Raw genomic sequence first — 17046 nt, 5'->3', positions numbered from 1 at the left:
TTAGATAGTTAGTTGAAATGTTACATTATCTACAGATGGACTATACAAATAAAGTGTTAATATCTTGGTCCTCTAAGACTGACTGAATATCTCCTTATTGTGCTTCTCTTGACTCCGTACAGCCGGTCCCCATGTTCTCTGTGACACCCAGCCTTGCCTCCAATGCCAGTCCTGCTGCGGTGGCCGCTGCGTTTAACCCCTACCTGGGCCCGGTGTCACCCGGCCTGATGCCTTCTGAGATCATGTCCAGCTCCCCGGTCCTGGTGACCAGTAACCCCAACGTCTCCATGCCCTCTGCTGCTGCTGCCGCACAGAAACTCATGAGGACAGATAGACTGGAGGTGAGACTCTGACTCAACCTGATGCTGTTCTCTGCACCCTAGCACTTGATTTATCAAAACACAACTCTTGATTTATCAAAACACAACTCTTGATTTATCAAAACACAGTTCGCATGGTTTCCCAAGTCTACAGTGGCTGTTACACAGTGAAAGGATGGCCACTAGCAGTCAATGAGGACTGAATAACTTTCACTGCTTTCACCAAAGTAGATTTTCTGTTGCGGCTTGTGTCTCTTACATTGTTAAGGAGCAGAGTTGAAAAGTGTTGATTAAACAGTTGCTGCTTAGTTCATTAATTAATTAACTAATATGGTTCAATTATGTACATCTAATACACAATCAGTCAGTTACAGTAACTAACCCCCTGTTACCATTATATAGTAATGCTATATCAGTCTGTTACAGTAACTAACCCCCTGTTACCATTATATAGTAATGCTATATCAGTCTGTTACCATTATATAGTAATGCTATATCAGTCTGTTACAGTAACTAACCCCCTGTTACCATTATATAGTAATGATATATCAGTCTGTTACCATTATATAGTAATGCTATATCAGTCTGTTACAGTAACTAACCCCCTGTTACCATTATATAGTAATGCTATATCAGTCTGTTACCATTATATAGTAATGATATATCAGTCTGTTACGATTATATAGTAATGATATATCAGTCTGTTACCATTATATAGTAATGATATATCAGTCTGTTACCATTATATAGTAATGCTATATCAGTCTGTTACCATTATATAGTAATGCTATATCAGTCTGTTACAGTAACTAACCCCCTGTTACCATTATATAGTAATGCTATATCAGTCTGTTACCATTATATAGTAATGATATATCAGTCTGTTACCATTATATAGTAATGCTATATCAGTCTGTTACAGTAACTAACCCCCTGTTACCATTATATAGTAATGCTATATCAGTCTGTTACCATTATATAGTAATGATATATCAGTCTGTTACCATTATATAGTAATGATATATCAGTCTGTTACCATTATATAGTAATGATATATCAGTCTGTTACCATTATATAGTAATGATATATGAGTCTGTTACCATTATATAGTAATGATATATCAGTCTGTTACCATTATATAGTAATGCTATATCAGTCTGTTACCATTATATAGTAATGCTATATCAGTCTGTTACCATTATATAGTAATGATATATCAGTCTGTTACAGTAACTAAACCCCTGTTACCATTATATAGTAATGCTATATCAGTCTGTTACGATTATATAGTAATGATATATCAATCTGTTACCATTATATAGTAATGATATATCAGTCTGTTACGATTATATAGTAATGATATATCAGTCTGTTACCATTATATAGTAATGATATATCAGTCTGTTACCATTATATAGTAATGATATATCAGTCTGTTACCATTATATAGTAATGATATATGAGTCTGTTACCATTATATAGTAATGATATATCAGTCTGTTACCATTATATAGTAATGCTATATCAGTCTGTTACCATTATATAGTAATGCTATATCAGTCTGTTACCATTATATAGTAATGATATATCAGTCTGTTACAGTAACTAAACCCCTGTTACCATTATATAGTAATGCTATATCAGTCTGTTACAGTAACTAACCCCCTGTTACCATTATAGAGTAATGCTATATCAGTCTGTTACCATTATATAGTAATGCTATATCAGTCTGTTACCATTATATAGTAATGATATATCAGTCTGTTACAGTAACTAAACCCCTGTTACCATTATATAGTAATGCTATATCAGTCTGTTACAGTAACTAACCCCCTGTTACCATTATATAGTAATGCTATATCAGTCTGTTACTGTAACTAAACCCCTGTTACCATTATATAGTAATGCTATATCAGTCTGTTACAGTAACTAACCCCCTGTTACCATTATATAGTAATGCTATATCAGTCTGTTACCATTCTATAGTAATGATATATCAGTTTGTTACCATTATATAGTAATGATATATCAGTCTGTTACCATTATATAGTAATGCTATATCAGTCTGTTACCATTATATAGTAATGATATATCAGTCTGTTACAGTAACTAACCCCCTGTTACCATTATATAGTAATGCTATATCAGTCTGTTACCATTATATAGTAATGATATATCAGTCTGTTACAGTAACTAAACCCCTGTTACCATTATATAGTAATGCTATATCAGTCTGTTACAGTAACTAACCCCCTGTTACCATTATAGAGTAATGATATATCAGTTTGTTACCATTATATAGTAATGATATATCAGTCTGTTACCATTATATAGTAATGCTATATCAGTCTGTTACCATTATATAGTAATGATATATCAGTCTGTTACAGTAACTAACCCCCTGTTACCATTATATAGTAATGCTATATCAGTCTGTTACCATTATATAGTAATGATATATCAGTCTGTTACAGTAACTAAACCCCTGTTACCATTATATAGTAATGCTATATCAGTCTGTTACAGTAACTAACCCCCTGTTACCATTATAGAGTAATGCTATATCAGTCTGTTACTGTAACTAAACCCCTGTTACCATTATATAGTAATGATATATCAGTCTGTTACAGTAACTAAACCCCTGTTACCATTATATAGTAATGCTATATCAGTCTGTTACAGTAACTAACCCCCTGTTACCATTATATAGTAATGCTATATCAGTCTGTTACCATTATATAGTAATGATATATCAGTTTGTTACCATTCTATAGTAATGATATATCAGTCTGTTACCATTATATAGTAATGATATATCAGTTTGTTACCATTATATAGTAATGATATATCAGTCTGTTACCATTATATAGTAATGATATATCAGTCTGTTACCATTATATAGTAATGATATATCAGTCTGTTACCATTATATAGTAATGATATATCAGTCTGTTACCATTATATAGTAATGATATATCAGTCTGTTACAGTAACTAAATCCCTGTTACCATTATATAGTAATGCTATATCAGTCTGTTACAGTAACTAACCCCCTGTTACCATTATATAGTAATGCTATATCAGTCTGTTACCATTATATAGTAATGATATATCAGTTTGTTACCATTCTATAGTAATGATATATCAGTCTGTTACCATTATATAGTAATGATATATCAGTTTGTTACCATTATATAGTAATGATATATCAGTCTGTTACCATTATATAGTAATGATATATCAGTCTGTTACCATTATATAGTAATGATATATCAGTCTGTTACCATTATATAGTAATGATATATCAGTCTGTTACCATTATATAGTAATGATATATCAGTCTGTTACCATTATATAGTAATGCTATATCAGTTTGTTACCATTATATAGTAATGATATATCAGTCTGTTACCATTATATAGTAATGATATATGAGTCTGTTACCATTATATAGTAATGATATATCAGTCTGTTGCCATTATATAGAAATGATATATGAGTCTGTTACCATTATATAGTAATGATATGTCAGTCTGTTACCATTATATAGTAATGATATATCAGTCTGTTACCATTATATAGTCATGATATATCAGTCTGTTACGATTATATAGTAATGATATATCAGTTTGTTACCATTATATAGTAATGATATATCAGTCTGTTGCCATTATATAGTAATGATATATCAATCTGTTGCCATTATATAGTAATGATATATCAGTCTGTTACCATTATATAGTAATGATATATGAGTCTGTTACCATTATATAGTAATGATATATCAGTTTGTTACCATTATATAGTAATGATATATGAGTCTGTTACCATTATATAGTAATGATATATCAGTCTGTTACCATATTTTGCTCATTAGAAAGACAGAAGGATGCAAATTAGCATATCTCTCTCTTCAGTTCCCTCACGTTAATCCCTGCCATTATTACACACACACACACACACACACACACACACACACACACACACAAAAAACCTGAAGCTGTGCTTCTCAGGACTCACTGCATCACAATAGTTATTCATTGGACAGTAAGTCAATGTAATGCATTAATGCATTATGCAGCGCTGCCTAGGATACTCTATTAACAAAATAATAGGAAAGTCATTGGGGGAGGAGGAGAGGGAGGGAGGGAGGGAGGGTAGGAGGGGAGGAGAGGAGGAGGAGGAAGAGGTGAGGAGGGGAGGGGAGGAGGGGGGAAGAGGAGAGGAGAGGGGGAGGGAAGGGAAGGGAAGGGAAGGGAGAGTGGAGGAGGTGAGGAGGAGGTGAGGAGGAGAAGGAGGGGAGGATGGGAGAAGAGAGGAGGAGGGGGATGAGAGGAGGAGGAGAGTGGAGGAGGAGAGGAGGGGAGTGAGGGAGGAGTAGATGAGGAGGTGAGGGGAGGAGGAGGAGTGGACAGAGGGGGAGGGGAGAGAAGTGGAGGAACATTGCGAGGTTAATGTTGGGAGGAGTCTCAGGGAGAGTGGACAGATGGGGAGGGGAGAGAAGTGGAGGAACGTTGTGAGGTTAATGTTGAGAGGGAGTCTCAGGGAGAGTGGACAGAGGGGAGGGGAGGGAGGGAGTCTCAGGGAGAGTGGACAGAGGGGGAGGGAGGGAGTCTCAGGGCGAGTGGACAGAGGAGGAGGGAGGGAGGGAGGGAGTCTCAGGGAGAGTGGACAGAGGAGGAGGGGAGGGAGGGAGTCTCAGGGAGAGTGGACAGAGGAGGAGGGGAGGGAGGGAGTCTCTGAGAGTGGACAGAGGAGGAGGAGAGGGAGGGAGGGAGTCTCAGGGAGAGTGGACAGAGGAGGAGGAGAGGGAGGGAGGGAGTCTCAGTGAGAGTGGACAGAGGAGGAGGAGAGGGAGGGAGGGAGTCTCAGGGAGAGTGGACAGAGGAGGAGGAGAGGGAGGGAGGGAGTCTCAGTGAGAGTGGACAGAGGGGGAGGGGAGAGAGTGGACAGAGGAGGAGGAGAGGGAGGGAGGGAGTATCAGTGAGAGTGGACAGAGGAGGAGGAGAGGGAGGGAGGGAGTCTCAGGGAGAGTGGACAGAGGAGGAGGAGAGGGAGGGAGGGAGTCTCAGTGAGAGTGGACAGAGGGGGAGGGGAGAGAGTGGACAGAGGAGGAGGAGAGGGAGGGAGGGAGTCTCAGTGAGAGTGGACAGAGGAGGAGGAGAGGGAGGGAGGGAGTCTCAGGGAGAGTGGACAGAGGAGGAGGAGAGGGAGGGAGGGAGTCTCAGTGAGAGTGGACAGAGGGGGAGAGAGTGGACACCTCTGTGAACAATGGAAAGGGTCGATAACAGGAAAGAAAGATTTAGGGGGAGATGAGAAATCAATGACCAGCAGACTTGTTAAAGTCATCAAGGAAGGAGAGGAGAGGAGTAGGCAGGGGGGTGGCAAGGGGGAGGAAGGGGGTGTAGGAGCGATTTGGATTTCACTGACTAGGGGTGATTTCACAGAAATAATGGATGAATCTGTCTACTCAATCACGCCTACTGGTGTTACATTATAGAACCAATCCACTAGCCTCGTTGGCCAAGTGGGTTTGCTATAAATACCCTTCAGAAAAAGGGCAGATATATTTTAGTTTCTGTCATAGTGTGTCATTCAAAATTAACAGATGCGGGATTCTGTTTTCATGCTTAACATAAAACTGTAGGACCCCCCCTAACCCTAACCCCCACATATTACCTGCATAATGATGACGCATGGTAACCTTTGGGTAGAACTAGGATTATCAGCCTCTTCTTTTTGTTGGCCAACCAGGAGCTTTACCAGGGTTAAATTTCCATCAGAGGTTTAGTACAGCTGTTAGACCAGTGCTAATAACTCTTATTGAGAGCTTGAGACAGATCAGGGCACACAGCTCTCTCTCTCTCTCTCTCAACAAGGCAGCCTCTTTTTTAAAAGAGCCTTGCTGTTTTTGACGAGGCATGGCCAGTGAAGACAGGAGACAGTTAACTGTGTCTAGACACAGGTCTGAGAAGCTAGTGTCTTCATACACACACAATACACACGCACACAAAACACACAAACCAATCCAGTAGAAAGAGAGGAGAGGAGAATAGGAAGCAGGTGTAGACTGTTGAGATGCACCTCAGGTCTTGTCTGGACGTGAGCTCGACACATTGTCAACCTGGCCATGCATGTACTGCCCCCTGATGGAAAACTCAGGAATATATGAATCTTGTCTTCACGTCATCGATTTGAAAAACAAAATATTTATACTTGAAAGATTAAATGAGAGAAACATTTACAAGACAAACATTACAAGATTGATGAGTGTTTATACTGCTGATTATTCATTCTCAACTGTAATTAGCAGGTTTTTGTTATTTTTTGTAACGGCTTTCTAATGGTGAAGGAGAGTCGGACCAAACTGCAGCGTGTCTATTTCTATTCATCTTTAATAAACAAACGTAACACACGACAAAACACTAACACTACAAAACAATAAACGAAAACCGAAAACATCCTATACAAGTGTCTACTAACCTCTAACAAGGACATCAAGACACACAGGACAATCACCCACAATACAACCAAAGAATATGGCTGCCTAAATATGGTTCCCAATCAGAGACAACGGTAAACACCTGCCTCTGATTGAGAACCACTTCAGACAGCCATAGACTCTCCTAGAACACCCCACTAAGCTACAATCCCACTATACACACATACCAAAATCCCAAGACAAAACACACCACAATACAAAAACTCTATGCCACACCCTGGCCTGACCCAATACATGAAGAAAACACTAAATACTTAGACCAGGGCGTGACATATTTGATATATTCATTATGCATTTATATTCATTTATTCCTATTGCTAATTATTCCCATTGGATATTATTCCCATTGGTTATTATTCTCATTGGTTATTATTCCCAATTGGTTATTATTCCCATTGGTTATTATTCTCATTGGTTATTATTCCCAATTGGTTATTATTCCCATTGGTTATTATTCCCAATGGTTATTATTCCCATTGGTTATTATTCCCATTGGTTATTATTCCCATTGGTTATTATTCCCATTGGTTATTATTCCCATTGGTTATTATTCCCATTGGTTATTATTCTCATTGGTTATTGATAGTCTGAGGTGGAGGGCTCTTTCTGCCCATGACAGTGATATATATATATATATATATATATATGTAATAAATTTCCTCCTCTTCCTCTGAAGAGGAGAGGCGAAACGGATCTGAGGACCAATATGCGTCGTGGTAAGTGTCCATGGTTCTTTTTAATACGTTAAGGTACACATGAACAACTGACTACAAAAAACAAGAAATGTGAAAACTCAAAACAGTCCTATCTGGTGCAAACACAGAGACAGGAACAATCACCCACAAACACACAGTGAAACCCAGGCTACCTAAGTATGATTCTCAATCAGAGACAACTAATGACACCTGCCTCTGATTGAGAACCATACTTGGCCGAAACATAGAAATACTCAAATCATAGAAAAACAAAACATAGACTGCCCACCCAACTCACGCCCTGACCATACTAACTAATACAAAACACAGGAAATAAAGGTCAGAACGTGACAATATATATATATAGACCTCAGTTATTAAACCCTTCCTCGTTATGTTGATGTTAGGCTGTGTATGTTGCTTTTTTTGTCTCGGCTAAAAAATAAAAAAAATCACCTTTCCTCAGTGACTTGTTGTGTTGCCATGTGTCATGATGACGCGTGGTTTGGTAACAACCTGATCTGATCTGACCTGATCTGATCTGATCTGATCTGACCTGATCTGATCTGATCTGACCTGATCTGATCTGACCTGATCTGTCTCTCTGTCTCTCTGTCTCTCTGTCTCTCTGTCTGTCTGTCTGTCTCTCTGTCTGTCTGTCTGTCTGTCTGTCTGTCTGTCTGTCTGTCTGTCTGTCTGTCTGTCTGTCTGTGTATCCACCCCTCCCTCCTCTCCCCAGGTGTGTCGGGAGTACCAGAGAGGTAACTGTACGCGGGGGGAGAATGACTGTCGCTTCGCCCACCCCTCAGACAGCACTATGATAGACACCAACGACAACACCGTGACCGTGTGTATGGACTACATAAAGGGTCGCTGCTCCAGGGAGAAGTGTAAATACTTCCACCCTCCAGCCCACCTGCAGGCCAAGATAAAGGCTGGCCAACACCAGGTCAACCAGTCTGCTGCCGCAGTAGCCATGGTAGGTATCCCTCTGTAACCCCCCCCAGCCACTCCTCTCAACCCCACCTACGTCTGAAAACCTGACCCCCCTCCCCCAGCCACTCCTCTCCAACCCCACCTACGTCTGAAAACCTGACACCCCCCCCAGCCACTCCTCTCCAACCCCACCTACGTCTGAAACCTAGCCCCCCGTCATCTCCCCAGCCACTCCTCTCCAACCCCACCTACGTCTGAAAACCTAGCCCCACCGTCATCTCCCCAGCCACTCCTCTCCAATCCCACCTACGTCTGAAAACCTAGCCCCCCGTCATCTCCCCCAGCCACTCCTCTCCAACCCCACCTACGTCTGAAAACCTAGCCCCCCGTCATCTCCCCCAGCCATTCCTCTCCAACCCCACCTACGTCTGAAAACCTAGCCCCCCAGCCACTCCTCTCCAACCCCACCTACGTCTGAAAACCTGACCCCCCCCAGCCACTCCTCTCCAACCCCACCTACGTCTGAAAACCTGACCCCCCCAGCCACTCATCTCCAACCCCACCTACGTCTGAAAACCTGACCCCCCAGCCACTCCTCTCCAACCCCACCTACGTCTGAAAACCTGACCCCCCCAGCCACTTCTCTCCAACCCCACCTACATCTGAAAACCTGACCCCCCCAGCCACTCCTCTCCAACCCCACCTACGTCTGAAAACCTAGCCCCCCGTCATCTCCCCCAGCCACTCCTCTCCAACCCCACCTACGTCTGAAAACCTAGCCCCCATCATCTCCCCCAGCCAGCCCCTTCAGCTCTGCTCTCTCAACCCTCTCCCGTCCTCTCTCATCCCCTCCCCCCACACCATCTAGACTGCCCAGCAGACGTAGACAGTAAAGGTGATGGAGACTTATTATGCAGGTAAACTAGTTAGCTTAATTGTATCATGCTAAATGTGTGACTTTACTGCCCCCTCCGACCCTAATCCCTTTCCTTTAGCTCTTTCAACTGTTATCACCTGTTATAGCGTGTGTTATAACCAGATATATTGTTATTTAACATGTGTTATAACCAGATATATTGTTATTTAACATGTGTTATAACCAGATATATTGTTATTTAGCATGTGTAATAACCAGATATATTGTTATTTAACATGTGTTATAACCAGATATATTGTTATTTAGCATGTGTAATAACCAGATATATTGTTATTTAGCATGTGTTATAACCAGATATATTGTTTTTTAACATGTGTAATAACCAGATATATTGTTATTTAACACGTGTTATAACCAGATATATTGTTATTTAGCATGTGTAATAACCAGGTATATTGTTATTTAACATGTGTTATAACCAGATATATTGTTATTTAGCATGTGTAATAACCAGATATATTGTTATTTAACATGTGTTATAACCAGATATATTGTTATATAACACGTGTTATAACCTGATATTTTGTTATTTAACATGTGTTATAACCAGATATATTGTTATTTAGCATGTGTTATAACCAGATATATTGTTATTTAACATGTGTTATAACCAGATATATTGTTATTTAACATGTGTTATAACCAGATATATTGTTATTTAGCATGTGTTATAACCAGATATATTGTTATTTAGCATGTGTAATAACCAGATATATTGTTATTTAACCTGTGTTATACCAGATATATTGTAATTTACATGTGTTATAACCAGATATATTGTTATTTAACATGTGGTATAACTAGATATATTGTTATTTAACATGTGTTATAACCATATATATTGTTATTTAACATGTGTTATAACCAGGTATATTGTTATTTAACATGTGTTATAACCAGATATATTGTTATTTAGCATGTGTTATAACCAGATATATTGTTATTTAGCATGTGTAATAACCAGATATATTGTTATTTAACATGTGTTATAACCAGATATATTGTTATTTAGCATGTGTAATAACCAGATATATTGTTATTTAACATGTGTTATAACCAGATATATTGTTATTTAGCATGTGTAATAACCAGATATATTGTTATTTAACATGTGTTATAACCAGATATATTGTTATTTAGCATGTGCAATAACCAGATATATTGTTATTTAACATGTGTTATAACCAGATATATTGTTATTTAACATGTGTTATAACCAGATATATTGTTATTTAGCATGTGTTATAACCAGATATATTGTTATTTAGCATGTGTAATAACCAGATATATTGTTATTTAACATGTGTTATAACCAGATATATTGTAATTTACATGTGTTATAACCAGATATATTGTTATTTAGCATGTGTAATAACCAGATATATTGTTATTTAACATGTGTTATAACCAGATATATTGTTATTTAGCATGTGTAATAACCAGATATATTGTTATTTAACATGTGTTATAACCAGATATATTGTTATTTAACATGTGTTATAACCAGATATATTGTTATTTAGCATGTGTTATAACCAGATATATTGTTATTTAGCATGTGTAATAACCAGATATATTGTTATTTAACATGTGTTATAACCAGATATATTGTAATTTACATGTGTTATAACCAGATATATTGTTATTTAACATGTGGTATAACTAGATATATTGTTATTTAACATGTGTTATAACCAGATATATTGTTATTTAACATGTGTTGTAACTAGATATATTGTTATTTAACATGTGTTATAACCAGATATATTGTTATTTAACATGTGTTATAACCAGATATATTGTTATTTAGCATGTGTAATAACCAGATATATTGTTATTTAACATGTGTTATAACCAGATATATTGTTATTTAGCATGTGTAATAACCAGATATATTGTTATTTAACATGTGTAATAACCAGATATATTGTTATTTAGAATGTGTTATAACCAGATATATTGTTATTTAGCATTTGTAATAACCAGATATATTGTTATTTAACATGTGTAATAACCAGATATATTGTTATTTAACATGTGTTATAACCAGATATATTGTTATTTAACATGTGTTATAACCAGGTATATTGTTATTTAACATGTGTTATAACCAGATATATTGTTATTTAACATGTGGTATAACATTTACATTTAAGTCATTTAGCAGACTCTCTTATCCAGAGCGACTTATAACTAGATATATTGTTATTTAACCTGTTGTAACTGGTGATATTGTTATGCATCTTAGAGCTGATGTAATTGTGTAGCAATGCTTCCTCTTATTATATTTAGGACTTGTTGAGTATCAACTAAACAGCGTTGATACGTCTCCCTATAGAAACGTCATGTCATCACTAAAATATCAAGTAGTCCTGGACGTATTAACTTTGAACTATATGACTCACAGTAAATAATTCTGTAGTTGTCTGAAACCAGGAAGTGTCTAACGGTAACTGCATTAATAGCGTTTAGCTCAATCCAATGACAGCGAATAGCAAGTAGAGCAACATTCCTGTGTAAGTAAATTATGTCAAGGCCGTAGTGTTTACAGTAACAACCCTACAGCTGTTAATGATGTCACAGCCCTAGTGTTTACAGTAACAACCCTACAGCTGTTAATGATGTCAAGGCCCTAGTGTTTACAGTAACAACCCTACAGCCATTAGTGATGTCATGGCCGTAGTGTTTACAGTAACAACCCCACAGTTGTTAATGATGTCAAGGCCCTAGTGTTTACAGTAACAACACTACAGCCGTTAAGGATGTCAAGGCCCTAGTGTTTACAGTAACAACCCTACAGCCGTTAGTGATGTCAAGGTCGTAGTGTTTACAGTAACAACCCTACAGCCATTAGTGATGTCAAGGTCGTAGTGTTTACAGTAACAACCCTACAGCCATTAGTGATATCAAGACCGTAGTGTTTACAGTAACAACCCTACAGCCGTTAATGATGTCATGGCCGTAGTGTTTACAGTAACAACCCTACAGCCGTTAATGATGTCATGGCCGTAGTGTTTACAGTAACAACCCTACAGCCATTAGTGATATCAAGACCGTAGTGTTTACAGTAACAACTCTACAGCTGTTAATGATGTCAAGACCGTAGTGTTTACAGTAACAACCCTACAGCCATTAGTGATATCAAGACCGTAGTGGTTACAGTAACAACCCTACAGCCATTAGTGATATCAAGACCGTAGTGTTTACAGTAACAACCCTACAGCCGTTAATGATGTCAAGGCCGTAGTGTTTACAGTAACAACCCTACAGCTGTTAGTGATATCAAGACCGTAGTGTTTACAGTAACAACCCTACAGCCGTTAATGATGTCATGGCCGTAGTGTTTACAGTAACAACCCTACAGCCATTAGTGATATCAAGACCGTAGTGTTTACAGTAACAACCCTACAGCTGTTAATGATGTCAAGGCCGTAGTGTTTACAGTAACAACCCTACAGCTGTTAATGATGTCAAGACCGTAGTGTTTACAGTAACAACCCTACAGCCGTTAGTGATGTCAAGACCGTAGTGTTTACAGTAACAACCCTACAGCCGTTAATGATGTCAAGACCGTAGTGTTTACAGTAACAACCCTACACCCGTTAATGTGCGTCCTCCAGCTATGTTATTTGTTGTATATTGCATTCCAATGATTTGTTGTTGTTTTGTTTGTTTTGTTTGTTTTTTGTTTTTTTCTCTCACTAACCCAAACTGCACTGCTGCCTCCATGATGCACCTCTGCTTGCCGGTTTATGTTAATGCACTTGAACCCCATTGGCCCATTTCCACCTTGTGCTCGCTGCCTGCTAATTAAGGCTCAGTCGGCTGTCAAATCACTGAAGCGACCCCTCGACGCAACCTTTGACCTGGTACTATGACCTTTCACCTTTTAGCTTGGCATGCAGTTCTGTTATACTAGTTTCTAACTAAATACATCTTATTTAAGTTACTGTTTACTAACCATTTCATATCTGGGGTGATAAATTGATTTTGACATTACTGTTTACTAAACATGTCATTGCTGGGATGATGAATTGACTATGGCAATAATGTTTTCTAAACATTTCGTTGATGGGGTGATCAATTGATTGTGGTATAGTGGTACCCCGTTAATTAACCTAAATATCCCTTTAGATTACCATTCCATCTCTGTGTCAACGTGGGAATGAGGCGGGATTTGCAAAACAAAACAGCAGTGTCTAAGAAGCTTTATTAGAATGTTGTCTACAGTCAGTTCATCCCTTCTAGTCTATTCATCCTTATAATAACATGGTTTGAACGTTAATCTGGAATTAATTTAGTTAACGCAGCAGCTAAAACCATGATTAGTGTCTATTCAGGAGTGTTCAAGAATAAATATCCTCTCTGTTAACACCATCTCTGTTAACACCATCTCTGTATCCTCTCTGTTAACATCCTCTCTGTTAACATCCTCTCTGTTAATAACATCCTCTCTGTAAACATCCTCTCTGTTAATAACATCCTCTCTGTTAACATCCTCTCTGTTAACATCCTCTCTGTTAACATCTCTCTGTTAACATCCTCTCTGTTAACATCCTCTCTGTTAATAACATCCTCTCTGTTAACATCCTCTCTGTTAACATCCTCTCTGTTAACATTCTCTCTGTTAACATCCTCTGTTAACACCATCTCTGTTAACATCCTCTCTGTTAACATCCTCTCTGTTAACATTCTCTCTGTTAACATCCTCTCTGTTAACATTCTCTCTGTTAACATCCTCTCTGTTAATAACATCCTCTCTGTAAACATCCTCTCTGTTAATAATATCCTCTCTGTTAACATCCTCTCTGTTAACATTCTCTCTGTTAACATCCTCTCTGTTAACACCATCTCTGTTAACATTCTCTCTGTTAACATCCTCTCTGTTAACATCCTCTCTGTAAACATCCTCTCTGTTAATAATATCCTCTCTGTTAACATCCTCTCCACTGTCTTATTATAGAAGGACTAGTGTAACACAGACCACTGTCTTGAAGGACTAGTGTAACACAGACCACTGTCTTATTATAGAAGGACTAGTGTAACACAGACCACTGTCTTATTATAGAAGGACTAGTGTAACACAGACCACTGTCTTATTATAGAAGGACTAGTGTAACACAGACCACTGTCTTATTATAGAAGGACTAGTGTAACATAGACCACTGTCTTATTATAGAAGGACTAGTATAACACAGACCACTGTCTTATTATAGAAGGACTAGTGTAACACAGACCACTGTCTTATTATAGAAGGACTAGTGTAACATAGACCACTGTCTTATTATTAGTGTAACACAGACCACTGTCTTATTATAGAAGGACTAGTGTAACACAGACCACTGTCTTATTATAGAAGGACTAGTGTAACACAGACCACTGTCTTATTATAGAAGGACAAGTGTAACACAGACCACTGTCTTATTATAGAAGGACTAGTGTAACACAGACCACTGTCTTATTATAGAAGGACTAGTGTAACACAGACCACTGTCTTATTATAGAAGGACTAGTATAACATAGGCAACTGTCTTATTGTGGGGCTAGTGTAACACAGACCACTGTCTTATTATAGAAGGACTAGTGTAACACAGACCACTGTCTTATTATAGAAGGTCTAGTGTAACACAGACCACTGTCTTATTATAGAAGGACTACTGTAACATAGACCACTGTCTTATTATGGGGCTAGTGTAACACAGACCACTGTCTTATTATGGGGCTAGTGTAACATAGACCACTGTCTTATTATAGAATGACTAGTGTAACACAGACAACTGTCTTATTATGGGGCTAGTGTAACACAGACCACTGTCTTATTATAGAAGGACTAGTGTAACACAGACAACTGTCTTATTATGGGGCTAGTGTAACACAGACCACTGTCTTATTATAGAAGGACTAGTGTAACACAGACCACTGTCTTATTATGGGACTAGTATAACATAGGCAACTGTCTTATTATGGGGCTAGTGTAACACAGACCAATGTCTTATTATTAGTGTAACACAGACCACTGTCTTATTATAGAAGGACTATTGTAACACAGACCACTGTCTTATTATAGAAGGACTATTGTAACACAGACCACTGTCTTATTATAGAAGGACTAGTGTAACACAGACCACTGTCTTATTATAGAAGGACTAGTGTAACACAGACCACTGTCTTATTATGGGTCTAGTGTAACATAGACCACTGTCTTATTATAGAATGACTAGTGTAACACAGACAACTGTCTTATTATGGGGCTAGTGTAACACAGACCACTGTCTTATTATAGAAGGACTAGTGTAACACGGACAACTGTCTTATTATAGAAGGACTAGTGTAACACAGACCACTGTCTTATTATAGAAGGACTAGTGTAACACAGACCACTGTCTTATTATAGAAGGACTAGTATAACATAGGCAACTGTCTTATTGTGGGGCTAGTGTAACACAGACCACTGTCTTATTATAGAAGGACTAGTGTAACACAGACCACTGTCTTATTATAGAAGGACTAGTGTAACACAGACCACTGTCTTATTATGGGGCTAGTGTAACATAGACCACTGTCTTATTATAGAATGACTAGTGTAACACAGACAACTGTCTTATTATGGGGCTAGTGTAACACAGACCACTGTCTTATTATAGAAGGACTAGTGTAACACAGACAACTGTCTTATTATAGAAGGACTAGTGTAACACAGACCACTGTCTTATTATGGGACTAGTATAACACAGACCACTGTCTTATTATGGGGCTAGTGTAACATAGACTACTGTCTTATTATGGGGCTAGTGTAACATAGACCACTGTCTTATTATGGGGCTAGTGTAACATAGACCACTGTCTCATTATGGGGCTAGTGTAACATAGACCACTGTCTTATTATGGGGCTAGTGTAACATAGACCACTGTCTCATTATGGGGCTAGTGTAACACAGACCACTGTCTTATTATGGGGCTAGTGTAACATAGACCACTGTTTTATCATAGAAGGACTGTAACATAGACAACTGCCTTATTATGGGGCTAGTGTAACATAGACCACTGTCTTATTATAGAGGGACTGTAACATAGACCACTGTCTTATTATGGGGCTAGTGTAACATAGACCATTGTCTTATTATAGAACAATTAGTGTATCATAGACCACTATCTTATTATAGATCGACTGTAATATAGACCACTTATGTCTTTCAAAAAACTTTCTTCAATCATCATTTTTCTGAGGTAGAGAAGCATTTGATCTAATGAATATCTTTATTTTCTCTGTCTTATATTCCACCACCCCTACAACCACCCCTACCACCCCTACAACCACCACCACCCCTACCACCTTTACAACCACCACCACCCCTACAACCACCACCCCCACCACCCCTACAACCACCACCACCACCACCCCCTACAACCACCACCACCCCTACAACCACCACCACCCCTACAACCACCACCACCCCCACCACCCCTACAACCACCACCACCACCACCCCTACAACCACCACCACCCCTACAACCACCACCACCCCTACAACCACCACCACCCCTACAACCCCCACAATAACCACCACCCCCACCACCCCTACAACCACCACCACCCCTACAACCACCACCACCCTACAACCACCACAACAACCACCACCCCCACCACCCCTACAA

At 38.7% G+C, this 17046-nt stretch overlaps 1 protein-coding gene across 1 annotated transcript in view; it reads left to right on the top strand.

The window, feature by feature from the left end:
* The window catches only part of LOC115119321 (muscleblind-like protein 1), a 117963-nt gene that overhangs the window by 84669 nt on the left and 16248 nt on the right, over positions 1-17046 (top strand). Inside the window, exons 3-4 of the mRNA XM_065000580.1 lie at positions 121-341; positions 8257-8496. Of these exons, the coding sequence (XP_064856652.1) occupies positions 121-341; positions 8257-8496 (461 nt within the window). The remainder of the gene's footprint in view (positions 1-120; positions 342-8256; positions 8497-17046) is intronic.

Source organism: Oncorhynchus nerka, linkage group LG14, assembly GCF_034236695.1.
Source record: "Oncorhynchus nerka isolate Pitt River linkage group LG14, Oner_Uvic_2.0, whole genome shotgun sequence".
Taxonomy (NCBI): Eukaryota; Metazoa; Chordata; class Actinopteri; order Salmoniformes; family Salmonidae; genus Oncorhynchus; species Oncorhynchus nerka.
The sequence above is the reverse complement of the archived record's forward strand: the minus strand, read 5'-3'. Positions and strand labels throughout refer to the sequence as shown.